At 36.6% G+C, this 14,114-nt stretch overlaps 1 protein-coding gene across 1 annotated transcript in view; it reads left to right on the forward strand.

Moving 5' to 3' along the window:
* The window catches only part of LOC128649393 (ADAMTS-like protein 1), a 466,596-nt gene that overhangs the window by 369,431 nt on the left and 83,051 nt on the right, over window positions 1–14,114 (forward strand). Inside the window, exons 19-20 of the mRNA XM_053702643.1 lie at window positions 652–1,771; window positions 8,717–8,844. Coding sequence (XP_053558618.1) covers window positions 652–1,771; window positions 8,717–8,844 — 1,248 coding nt within the window. The remainder of the gene's footprint in view (window positions 1–651; window positions 1,772–8,716; window positions 8,845–14,114) is intronic.

The following is a 14,114-nucleotide window of genomic DNA, read 5'->3' on the forward strand; positions in this document are numbered from 1 at the left end:
GTATAACTTTTTACACAGAAATTGTGAGGTAAAATATCTTCCTTTTTACATAGAGATGCTCAGGTGATATTTTCCTGTCAGCTTTTTACAGTTACACTGCATCAGTGTCAAGTGATTTAGCATATGAGTATTATGACCCTTTAAGACATTGGATATATTTAGCATTCCTAAAAAAATAACATTAGTCAGTAATCTAGACACAAACACTAACAGTTTCAAAAACATAGATAGCTTGAGAAAATGTCCTCATAAATTCTTTCCAGTTTTTAAAAAAAAATGAATGATGCATCTATAAACATACCCCTAGATTTTAATAGTAAATTTTGTACAAAAATCCTTAGATACAATTTTCTAAAACATTGTGATCAAGCCTTATTGTCTACAGAGGTTTTCTGTGGTGTTTTATGTTTTTGCTTATTTAAAGTGTAATTAAACAAGCTGCCAACTGAAGCTAAAAGAACTATTGTTGTATTTAGACACTCTACATGAAAGGGGATATCATTGATTTGATCAACAATGGTAGTCATTTTTTAACAAACTAGGGAAATAACAAAGCAGGAATTGTTAGTATTTTGTCTTTTCTCTCAGTTTTGTGTATATTGTTTGTAATGCAGCCATGATACTCACACAGAACATTATGTTTTATTTAAGGATTCAGGCCTGGACAAAACAAGAATCCCCAAATCACAGGGACGAAAAACATGTATATCCAGGTCAAAAAACAGAAGAAGCTTCAGTTTGTTGTTGGCGGGTATGCGTATTTGCTTCCCAAGACCTCTCTTGTGCTAAGGTGTCCTGTGAGGAGGTTTCGTAAGCCGCAGATAGTTTGGGAGAAAGATGGAAAACACTTGACCAGCTCAGAGCATGTTACAGTGGCACCACACGGCTACATCAAAATTCACCACCTTCGCCCCTCTGACTCTGGAGTTTACACATGCATGGCTGGGCCTAGCCAAGAACATTTTGTTATCAAGCTCATTGGGGAGAACAACAAAATCATCTCTCATTCTTCAAGGGGCAGAGAAGAAGAAATACTTAAGAAAGCCAGGAAAAATGAAGCGTATAATCGTCCAGAGAAACAACAGAATGGAAATCTCTTTAACAGAAGCAAAAGTGAAAAGCAAATTCAAATAACAGATCCTAGCAGCCAGTATGATAACATTGTTTCACGTCTTCTTGCTCTGAAGATTTGGTCAGTCCGAAATGTTGATCCTTTTGAAGCTCAGGAATCATTTGAGAGAAATATGTCATCAGAAGAGGAGCATGTAATAGAGCACTCTTTACCTTGCACACTTGTCACTGATCTAAAGGCCTTAGATGACATCATTAGAACATTGTCCCAGCAACCTGCAGAGCTCCAAGAGAACCACAGTAGGCGCCTTCTTTTGCAGTTAGCCCAAGATATGATGAGACGTAAGCCAGAAAACACTGAACCCCCTGTATTTAAGTCTGACACAAAAGATACTTTTGGAACCTTGGAACATTCGTTGTACAAACCTGTTTCTGGATTTTCTAGTTCTTGGAGGGCTTCATCGATGGAGGCAGAAGTGTCTGATCATCTTTCAGATCACAATCTCAGAAAACCAGTCATTCTGAGGAAGATTTCAGCAGCTCAACAGTTCTCTGCCTCTGAGGTTGTCACCCATATTGGACAAACTGTGGCACTGGCTAGTGGGACACTCAGTGTACTTCTTCATTGTGAGGCAGGTGGAAACCCCAAGCCAATTATAAGCTGGACGAGGAATGGAGAGGAGGTTAAATATAGCAATAGGTAAGTTGACTGGGGTTTTTTTACTTGAAGGTCCAAGGCCAGATTGCTTACCTAACTTCATACATAAAGAAATAATTGGGAGTAGCTCACTCTTGATGCAAATGTTGTTTGGCTGATTCTCCCAAATATGTTTTGTAAGGACAAATCTTCTAAGACCTTTTCTTTCATGATTGTTAAATTTTCTTTATTCTCTTAGTATCTCTTGTTGAAAAGGAGGGAGTCTGCACGTGTCTGGAGCACTAGATAGCAGCACATTTTCCTGCCATGTAGTGCTTCCTACACCTACCTAGGTATCTCTTCAACTAAGAATACCATGGGAACAAAGCAAATTTAATAAAATACATAAATTGGAAACTTTTTTTTAAATTGTATGTTCTGTCTGAATTACAGAAGAAAATGTTTGGGTTTCATATCCCTTTAACATAGCAAGCTGTAGTTATATAGAGAGTTTTTTATTTAATATCTTTAAGGGTCCTATGTATTAAAAGGCGGGCGGACAGCTTCTCAATTTGTGAAGCTGTTCGCCCGCCTTTGCTGCATGCGGGCAGCAGATCTGTTATAACCTTCTGTTTGTTTAATTAGATGGGGGAGGGTCATTTCTTTGTGCAAAACAGACGTCTATCATGCCTCCATCACTTGAAATAAGAATTAAGACTCAGAGATTAGATATATAAAAACAACTTTTTTTTGGATAAACTTAGAAGTACTTGAGCTTAAATCAAGTCTGGGATTCATTTTGACATAGTTCTTCTTTAGGCTGCCAAGTGAAGTTATGATTGATTTTACCCTAAACTGCTTGAGATCAACGTGTGGTGGGATTGTCCAGAAGAATTCATGTCATCAATGACAAATTGCGCTAATGGTGTCTCAGGAATTATGCAGATTTATATGCAGTAGTGAAGGAGGGAATGGAAAGTAGCCAAAAGAACTGGCACTTATTATTCATAATATTTTAATATTATTTATTTGTTTTTGTTTTTTGCAGTAAAACAAGAAATAAAAGGGACAACACATTTATATCTAAGAAACAAACTAAAATAGCCAATTTGAATTAATTTATTTTGATGACTTATGTTAGGGCAAATTGCAATCCCGTAGGATTTTATCACTATGCATGTAATTCTCTTAATTGGATATCATATATTTTTTAGCTCTGTCATACACATTTTTAAACAGTAACATATACAAAACAGTAATGTCCATCTTTAAAGAACCATTTAATTTAGCAGAATTGCACAATCACCAAGTGCAAAATAAATGTAATAGCACTCTGAATTTTAAATGAGCTGTAGATTTTTTCTAACTTAAAAATTTACTTAAATTTGCTGGCCCCTATATCATGTGTCCGCCATCAGCCAATCACAGACTCATATATGAATATACTGGGAACTCTTGCACATGGTCAGTAGTATCTGGTGCCTCAGAAAGTGTGCACATAATAAGACTGCACAGTTTGATAGTAAATTGGAAAGTATTTTAAGACTGCATCCTCTATATGTGACCCTGAAAGTTTACTTTTGACTTGTGTCCCTTTAAGGTTGGTAAACAGGACAGGATTTCACAACATTACAGCTTGATCCCAGACGAGTCAACAAGTTTCAGTCACTTTGCTTAGATAACCAATGTCCAAGCAAAGAGATCCTTATGTCCTGATCTTATTTATCCCTAAACTTGGGGAATTCTGAAAAATAGTTAACTTATCAATATTTATTTTATTTTTTAATTGCCTTATAATTTTTTTAAGATCTTGTCCACTAATTAAAAAAAAATAAGTTTTGATATTACCTGAGTGAATCCTTGAACAATTCTCAACCACATATCTGTCAATCAGAACTGCAATGTATTAAACATCTGCAGTGGTAACCAATTAGTCAAATGCTTGAAAGAAAAGGAATATTGTTTTTAATTGCTTTTTTTAAATAGTATATTATCTACTGACCCTATAACATTGATAGTATTTCAACTGATGGTACTATAACTAGATGTTTGCCCACAGTAGTTACCTGTTTATTAGTAATAACTATGATACTGCCTTATATCACCCATTTACAGCTTGTAACCTAGGACCAGGTTGCTTGGTTGTTGAGTCTGGGACAAGTTGGGTCAAGACTCTGTAGGTGGGATTTGGATGTTCTTGGGTGGGATGTATATGGTCCCAGGGATAAAGGCGGTGATAAAAAAGCAAAGATAGCAATAGTGGTTTGTTTGCTGGGTTTCCCAAGCATTGCGTATCGCAGTCTTTTAAGTATTCTGCATTCTGTAATTAATCCTTTATCATGCAAAAAATATTGTAATATGTTTAAGTGCTACTCTTTCATATACATTATACAACCGTTTTGAGTGCTATGTCTTTTTAAGTGACTAAAATACATTCTGCCGCACAAAACACATATGTATAACATATCAGCTAGTGGTTTGTCAGTCACTAATGTCAGACACAGATATCTGATTTCCAACACAATTCAGCTTATAGATATGTGACAATAAATCTGATAGTGGGTGACAAAAAACAACAAATCTAAACAGGTGGTCAATAAATGATCCAAAGATCTAAAATATATTAAAATATAAAAGGATATGTCCAATAAGTGAATCAAATCCAGTGGTCTTGAGCATAGTGACAAAAAGAAAATAATGAGTCCTTTTTAGGATCTTCCTTGAAAACGCTGTTGGTTAACGTGAAACGTACGTCGGATTATATCTCCCTCCAGGGACTCATCTGCATATACCCAACCTTATCAGAGGTGGAGTGTAGACCCTGCAGGTTTTTGGAGTGGAGATCAAGAGCAGTGTGAACGCTGCCCTGTATGCGCACCTATCCGCATTTAGGGTGAACCACTCGCAGTTGGTATAAACTGTTCCTAAAAAGGACTTTGATTATACATATGTATTTTGGTGTATTGGATGGTTTTACCATATTTTACATATTTTAATAAATTGTATTTCTTAAAGCCCTTGGGAGACTGTTTGCTTGCCAGTATAAAAGCAGGTGTGCGCAGTGAATTAGCTTATTATAGATCCATCTCATGTGAGTAAGATACCGTCAAAAACACTCTCTATACCATTTTTTACATCACAGTGTTACACTATATACTGTATTCTTTTCTTTTTTTTTCACTTTGAGGATATTCTCAAGACCACCAGATTTGATTACATCACTCTTATTGGACATATCCTTTAATATTTGAATATATTTTAGACCTTTGCATCATTCTGTTTGTTTTTTGTGATTGGTTTACATGTTTATATATACCTTCAGCTTATAGATATGTTAGTGCCTGTAGAGCATATGTGCTTTTATGTTTTATTGCTGAAAAAAACTGAGAAACAAAAACATTTCAGTTTTGCAATAAAGTTCAGGTTTTATACTCGGTCATTCTTATCTTTTCTAAAGTACCACATAGCTATGGCAAACTGAAATTCAACTTTATTTTATTTTTTGTATCATTTTATGACAGGAATTTGAAGTAGCATAAGAGTGCAATACTTTCTTTACTCAGCAAGAATATGCAGAATTTTACTGCGAGTAAAAAAAAAAAAAAGTATCTTCAATACAGACCTCATGTTAGAGTGGGTATTAAGTTAACTTAGCTCTGGCTACAAAATCCCTGACTAAGCCATTCAAATATGTTTTAAATTTTTCGTTGGTTAATAATTACAAAGTGCAAAGTGTTTTATTATACCTTCAATATGGTCTCTTGTATGTTTCTCATTGGCTCAGCATGGCATCTGCTGCCATTTATTGTATTTGGCACACATGCAAAATTCTGTATGAAAAACAATTACACCGAGCCAGTGAATCCTGGTAGGAAGTAGTGTTCTGCTAGTGGGTCTACATTTCCAGCCATGTGTCAGCTTTTCTGAAAGGACTTTGATTCTTTTTCTCCATTTTAATAGCATAGTGGAGAACTGAATAATAGGCCAGATTCTCTAATGTTCTCTGCTCAGGGAAGATTCTTTAAATAGATTTGTCTGAGCTACAAGTTATTTAAAAGAATTTTCTAAAGGCAAATTTTACCCTAGAAACTCATGACATAAAACCCAATTTTTTTCTTTCATGACATATTAGATACATCATTTTTTAAACTTGTATTGATTAAGGGCCAGATTGTAAGTGAAGCGCTAATTAACGCTCCCACTCGATCGTTAATTGCGCTAGAAGTAAGCTTTTTGCACTCATCCGGTTGCTCTTGTATTATGAGTTGAAAGTAAAGTATTTTCGCTCGAGCGCTAACCCAATAAGCGCAAAAAGCCAAACTTAGAATATCGCATAAGCATTCACATATTCCCCTGTAGAAGTCAATGGAAAAAAAAGTGGAAAAAAACACCTTTTTCTCGTGCAAACCAGATCACATATTCTCATGTGTGCTGACCCAACATGTAAATATGAATATTTCACATTCCAATTTTCTTCACATTGAAGAATATGTTCTATTTATTCATAAATACATATTTCCACATATATATGTGTGAACACCCTTTTATAACTGGGGGTGTAGCTGTGTTCAGAATTAAGCAATCACATTCAAAATCATGTTAAGTAGGAGTCAGTACACACCTGTCATAATTTAAAGTGCCTCTGATTAACCCAAAATAAAGTTTGGCTATTCTAGTAGGTCTTTCCTGACATTTTGTTAGTCGCATCCTACAGCAAAAGCCATGGTCCGCAGAAAGCTTCTAAAGCATCAGAGGGATCTCAATGTTAAAAGGTATCAGTCAGGAGAAGGGTACAAAAGAATTTCCAAGGCATTAGATATACCATGGAACACAGTGAAGACAGTCATCATCAAGTGAAGAAAATATGGTGCAACAGTGACATTACCAAGAAATGGATGTCCCTCCAAAATTGATGAAAAGACGAGAAGAAAAGAGGCTGCCAAGAGGCCTACAGCAACATTAAAGGAGCTGCAGGAATATCTGGCAAGTACTGGCTGTGTGGTACATGTGACAACAATCGCCCAAATTCTTCATATGTCTGGGCTATGGGGCAGTGTGGCAAGATGGAAGCCTTTTCTTAAAAAAAAAAACATCCAAGCCCAGCTACATTTTGCAAAAACATTTTGCAAAAACACATCTGAAGTTTCCCAAAAGCATGTTGCAAAAGGTGTTCTGGTCTGATGAAACCAAAGTTGAACTTTTTGGCCATAATTCCAAAATATATGTTTGGTGCAAAAACAACACTGCATATCACCAAAAGAACACCATACCCACAGTGAAGCATGGTGGTGTCAGCATCATGCTTTGGGGCTGTTTTTCCTCAGCTGGAACTGGGGCCTTAGTCAAGGTAGAGGGAATAATGAACAGTTCCAAATACCAGACAATATTGGCACAAAACCTTCAGGCTTCTGCTAGAAAGCTGAACATGAAGTGGAACTTCATCTTTCAGCATGACAACGACCAAATCATACATCCGAATCAACAAAGGAATGGCTTCACCAGTAGAAGATTAAAGTTTTGGGATGGCCCAGCCAGAGCCCAGACCTGAATCCAATTCAAAATCTGTTGCATGATCTGAAGAGGGCTGTGCACAGGAGATGCCCTCGCATTCTGACAGATTTAGATTGTTTTTGCAAAGAAGAGTGGGCAAATCTTGCCAAGTCAAGATGTGCCATGCTGAAAAACTCATACCCCAAAAGACTGAGTGCTGTAATAAAATCAAAAGGTGCTTCAATAAAGTATTAGTTTAAGGGTGTTCACACTTATGCAACCATTATTTTTTTTTTTTTTTTTTTTTATTTTCCTTTACCTAAAAGATTTCAGTTTGTTTTTCAATTGAGTTGTACAGTTTATAGGTCAAATTAAAGGTGGAAAAAGTTCTGAAATTATTTATCTTTGTCTCATTTTTTTACATCATATATATAGAGAGAGAAAGATGATCATATATAGGTATAGATATATATATAGGAATAGCTATTTAGAAATACATATTCCCCTATGTGCAGAACATTGGAATGGGAACTATTTACAGTAAATATACAGCATAACACTTTATTAATATTGAATATTGCATAAATATATTTTTTTACATGTTTTCATTTACTTAACTGCAAAGGGCTCCAATATGTGTGTGTGTCTTAATTGTGTACATATGTATTTATGTGTTTATATGTGTATATATGTTTCTAAATACATATATACACATATACATCCATAAGAACATATGTACACACATACATACATATATATATACACATACATACATATATATCTTTAGACATGTATATGTATGTATCTCAATGTCAAAGCCCTTTGCCTGCCTTTTTTTTCTCTTACACCTGCGATCTCATATCTTTGAGCCCTTATAACTTTTTTGTGCAATATTTGTTTATACATTTTTATTAGTGTAATTATGAGTGTAACTATACTTTGTAATGTATTTTGATGTGGTTTGTGACACTTTTTAGTTTTGTGAAACAGTTAACCAGAACTCGGTAATCATTCTAGCGTAAATCTTGATTGCGCTCAACTGATCCCATTTACTTTTAATTCGTAATACGATTGATAAGCCCAACAAGCACAAACACCCGCGATAAAGCTCTTATTACTTGTGCTTAAACGTTTGTGCTACAGTCATAATCTCGCCCTAAATAGGCTACTTTAAAATTCACTAATACATTTATCTGGTGTGGTCATCTTGTTGTTTTTTTTTAAGTAGCATGAGGCTATGGACATAGCACAGAGTGGTTGTAAAAAACATTGACCACAAGGCTTAATATTAAGTATTATCTTCTACTGTCTATGTCTACCTTCATTTTTGTTCTTTATCCTCCTGTTTCCATTACCTCTCACCTTTGCTCTGTGTAGAGAACTGGGCGTGTTAAAAGGTTCTTACTTACATGAGATTTGGGGGCGATGCAGTAAAGAATGAGAGTGCATAGTACCCCATAGATCCACGTCTGGTTAATGGTTAACAATGCTCATGTTTATTTTTTCTCTTTTAAACAGGATCCTTCTTAAGCCAGATGATTCTTTGCAGATCCTCGAGCCACTTGAAGCTGATGTTGGCTTCTATACATGCAATGCCACCAATTCATTAGGTTCCGCCTCAGTCTCTATCGCTATCACTTTAGCAGGTAATGCCATTTACTTGACTTTTTATTTCATTTCCGTAAAGGGTCAATATTAAATGTTCATCAGTCAGATAAAGCATGCAGTTTAAACAACTTTCCAATTCAGTTCTATTGTTTAAAGGGACAGTAAAGTCAAAATTAAACTTTCATGATTCTGATAGAACATGTAATTTTAAACAACTTTCCATTTTACTTCTGTTATCGAATTTGCTTCATTCTCTTGGTATCTTTTTATTGACGCTCATGAGAGCTCAGGAGTGTGCACATCTTTAGTACTCTATGGCTGCAGTGTTTTGCAACATTTTATAACAAAGCTACAAATAATGTTGCAAAACACTGCTGCCATAGAGTACTAAAGACAAGTGCACACGTCTGAGCTCTTATGAGCTTCAATAAAAAGATACCAAGAGAATGAAGCACAATTGATAACAGAAGTAAATTAGAAAGTTGTTTAAAACGACATACTCTATTTGAATCATGAAAGTTTAATTTTGACTTTACTGTCCCTTTAATTTGCTTTGTTCTTTTGGTATCCATTGAAGAGAATAACTAGGTATGCTCAGGAGCAGCAATGCATTACTGGGAGTTAGCTGCTGATTTGTGGTAGCACATATATATATAATATGGCTACACCTCACTGACGAGGCCCAATGAAGGCCGAAACGATCATCTCGGGGTTGCTGTGTTCCTTGTTCAGAGAGGAATTGCCTGGTATTTCGGCACTGGACTGACCGTAATAGGCGGGATCAGACTGATATACTACAGGAAAGTTCTACTCCGTGAAAAGCAGTACTAGGCTAAAAAGCTGCACTCAGGTGGTAGATCGCCATAGAACAGGCTAACTATGGCATTGAGCCACTTGTTCGTTCCTGTGAGTGCGCTTATCTCTATATGTATTTAGTCTCCCTATGGGAAAAAGGGGCAACCAGACGTGGACTCCTTGCTCAGTGTGCTTAGAGTAATATGGCTACACCTCACTGACGAGGTCCAATGAAGGCCGAAACAATCGTCTGGGGTTTCTGTGTTCCTTGTTCAGAGAGGAATTGCCTGGTATTTCGGTGCTGGACTGACCGTAATAGGCAGGATCAGACTGATATACTACAGGAAAGTTCTACTCTGTGAAAAGCATTACTGGGCTAAAAAGCTGCACCCAGGTGGTAAATCGCCATAGAACAGGCTAAGTATGGCATTGAGCCAGTTCGTTCCTGTGAGTGCACTTCTCTCTGTATGTACTTAGTCTTCCTATGGGGAAAAAGGGGCAACCAGACGTGGACTCCTTGCTCAGTGTGCTTAGAGTAATATGGCTACACCTCACTGACGAGGTCCAATGAAGGCCGAAACAATCGTCTGGGGTTTCTGTGTTCCTTGTTTAGAGAGGAATTGCCTGGTATTTCGGTGCTGGACTGACCGTAATAGGCAGGATCAGACTGATATACTACAGGAAAGTTCTACTCTGTGAAAAGCATTACGGGGCTAAAAAGCTGCACCCAGGTGGTAAATCGCCATAGAACAGGCTAACTAAGGCATTGAGCCAGTTCGTTCCTGTGAGTGCACTTCTCTCTGTATGTACTTAGTCTCCCTATGGGGAAAAAGGGGCAACCAGACATGGACTCCTTGCTCAGTGTGCTTAGAATAATATGGCTACACCTCACTGACGAGGCCCAATGAAGGCCGAAACGATCGTCTCAGGGTTGCTGTGTTCCTTGTTCAGAGAGGAATTGCCTGGTATTTCGGAACTGGACTGACCGTAATAGGCAGGATCAGACTGATATACTACAGGAAAAGCATTACTGGGATAAAAAACTGCACCCAGGTGGTAAATCGCCATAGAACAGGCTAACAATGGTATTGAGCCAGTTGTTCATTCCTGTGAGTGCACTTCTCTCTATATGTATATATATATATATATATATGCCTCTTATCAGTGGCTTACTTGATGTTTTCAGTTAATTCCCAGTACTGTAGTGCATTGCTGCTTCTTCAACAAAAGAAACCAAGAGAAAGAAGACAATTTGAAAATTGAAGTAAATTTAAAGGGATACTAAACCCAATTTTTTTCTTTCGTGATTCAGATGGTGCATGCAACTTTAAGCAACTTTCTAATTCACTCCTATTATCAAATTTTCTTCGTTCACTTGCTATCTTTATTTGAAAAAGAAGGCACCTAAGCTTCTTTTTTGGTTCAGAGCACTGGACAGCACTTTTTATTGGTGGATGAATTTATCCACCAATCAGCAAGAACAACTCAAGTTGTTCACCAAAAATGGGCCGGCATCTAAACTTACATTCTTGCATTTCAAATAAAGATACCAAGAGAATGAAGAAAATTTGATAATAGGAGTAAATTACAAAGTTGCTTAAAATTGCATGCTCTTTCTGAATCACGAAAGTAAAAATTTGGGTTCAGTGTCCCTTTAACATGATATGCTCTTTCTGAATCATGAAAGAACAATTTTGGGTTTTCTTGTCCCTTTAAAATTAAAAACAAACCTCTTGCTAAGGTTTTTGGCCATCTTATGAATTTTACATTTAGAGAAAAGAACTTAAAAGACTAACACAAGATACCAATAAATGTTATTTTTTTTTTTTTACGGAAGCTGTTATTCAGCACAGATATTTAGCTTTCTGATTATGATTTATAAGTTTTAAACAAAAATACTTTGTTATACAATGAATTCTCTGATAATGTGGGACTTGAATTCCCGTCTAAATTATTAAAGTATGTATTAATCTAAACAGTTGCCCAGAACCAGATTGGACATCATTTATTACTGGAGCTAGTATTAATGATACTACTCTCTGATTGTGATCTCATACTGTTTCTTTGCAGTGTTTTTTAAAGCAATGGGATTACGTTTACATTGGAAAAAGCCCTTACAAAATAAAAACAGAAACTATTTTCACAAGTTCTTAATTACAGAATATTTGCATGAGGTATACGAATGAAAACATGGGAATGTTAGCCAAATAGGTTTTTTTTTATTTCTCTTTTATACTCATTAGCATGAAGGATTTTGTTTAAAGGGATAGAAAGGTCAAAATTGAAACGTGTATTGTTGTATTTCAATATGTAGTATAAGCATTTTTGCAATATACTTTCATTAGCAAAAATGTTTCTAGTAAAAGTTATTGCTGTTTTTCTTCGGCATATGCACATATCCTGTGAGGGTCGTGCATCAGTATGCAAACAGCATGCTTGCTCAGAGATGGCTGTGGTATGTATTGCCTTTAAAGACATTTTTTTGTGTCATATAAGCCTCTGAGAAGGTTTTTGAGCCTGTTTATTCTATTTTGTTGTAGTCAGTTAGGGACAGATATACACAAACTCCTGCTCTCATAAACTAGTGACTGTGTAGAATGTTACAGGGTCATACAGAGTCCCACATAATCTACTTTAGATTTTTGAGGCAATGGAAAAATCATGTTTGTAAAGCTAAACTGTCAAAGAAACAGGTAAATGCAGTTATGAAATAATATTTCAAAGTGTTTTTTGTGACTTTACACAATTTAAGGGACATAAAACCCTGCATTTTTATTTTATGATTCAAAAAGATCGTACAATTTTAAACAACTTTTTATTTGTATTATCAATTTTGCTTTATTCTCTTGTTATCCTTTGTTAAAGGAGCAGCAATGCACTACTGGGATCTAGCTGAACACATCATTAAGCCAATGATTAGAGGTCTTTGTGTGCAGCCACCAATCAGCAGCTAGCTCCCAGTTCCTGAATCTACCTAGGTATGCTTTTCGACTAAGGATTCCAAGAGAATGAGGCAAATTAGATAATAGAAGTAAATTGGGAAGTTGTTTAAAATTGTATGCTCTATCTGAATCGTTAAATATTTTTTTTAGGTTTCATGTCCCTTTTAACATTTTAGGCCAGGTTACAAGTGGATTGCAATAATACTATCGCTATTGTACTTTAACATCACTCGAACATAATCAATACAGTTTCTATTATTTGTGCTCATATTATGATTCTCTAGTTATTTGTTATCGCATGGGCGTTAGCCTAGAGTGCACTAATATCTGTGTGTGGATGCACTAAATCCCTTAAAGGGACATTAAATACTTACTAATTGCTAGATAGAATGATGCATTCAAAGAAAAGATTAGTCTGAGAAGAACATGTAGATGTATTTTCAAAAGTTTCATTAGCTGTTTAAACATTGACAAAATAAGTGTAAATGTGTAGTGTCTATAAAACAATGGAAGCTGCCATGTTTTAACTTAGGTTACCTTCTCTGCTGTGGCCAATTAGAGACAGTTATAAATAGGTGTGCAGCCAATGGCTGTGTGGAATATAACAGTGTTCTGCACTTCCGTTTCTTACATAAACTGAAAAGCTCACAATTTCAGAGTGGAATTACAGGAAAGGGGGACAAAATAAATAATGAAAGTACAGGGAGTGCAGAATTATTAGGCAAATGAGTATTTTGACCACATCATCCTCTTTATGCATATTGTCTTACTCCAAGCTGTATAGGCTCGAAAGCCTACTACCAATTAAGCATATTAGGTGATGTGCATCTCTGTAATGAGAAGGGGTGTGGTCTAATGACATCAACACCCTATATCAGGTGTGCATAATTATTAGGCAACTTCCTTTCCTTTGGCAAAATGGGTCAAAAGAAGGACTTGACAGGCTCAGAAAAGACAAAAATAGTGAGATATCTTGCAGAGGGATGCAGCACTCTTAAAATTGCAAAGCTTCTGAAGCGTGATCATCGAACAATCAAGCATTTCATTCAAAATAGTCAACAGGGTCGCAAGAAGCGTGTGGAAAAACCAAGGCGCAAAATAACTGCCCATGAACTGAGAAAAGTCAAGCGTGCAGCTGCCAAGATGCCACTTGCCACCAGTTTGGCCATATTTCAGAGCTGCAACATCACTGGGGTGCCCAAAAGCACAAGGTGTGCAATACTCAGAGACATGGCCAAGGTAAGAAAGGCTGAAAGACGACCACCACTGAACAAGACACACAAGCTGAAACGTCAAGACTGGGCCAAGAAATATCTCAATACTGATTTTTCTAAGGTTTTATGGACTGATGAAATGAGAGTAAGTCTTGATGGGCCAGATGGATGGGCCCGTGGCTGGATTGGTAAAGGGCAGAGAGCTCCAGTCCGACTCAGACGCCAGCAAGGTGGAGGTGGAGTACTGGTTTGGGCTGGTATCATCAAAGATGAGCTTGTGGGGCCTTTTCGGGTTGAGGATGGAGTCAAGCTCAACTCCCAGTCCTACTGCCAGTTTCTGGAAGACACCTTCTTCAA

Source organism: Bombina bombina, chromosome 2 (assembly GCF_027579735.1).
Source record: "Bombina bombina isolate aBomBom1 chromosome 2, aBomBom1.pri, whole genome shotgun sequence".
NCBI lineage: Eukaryota > Metazoa > Chordata > Amphibia > Anura > Bombinatoridae > Bombina > Bombina bombina.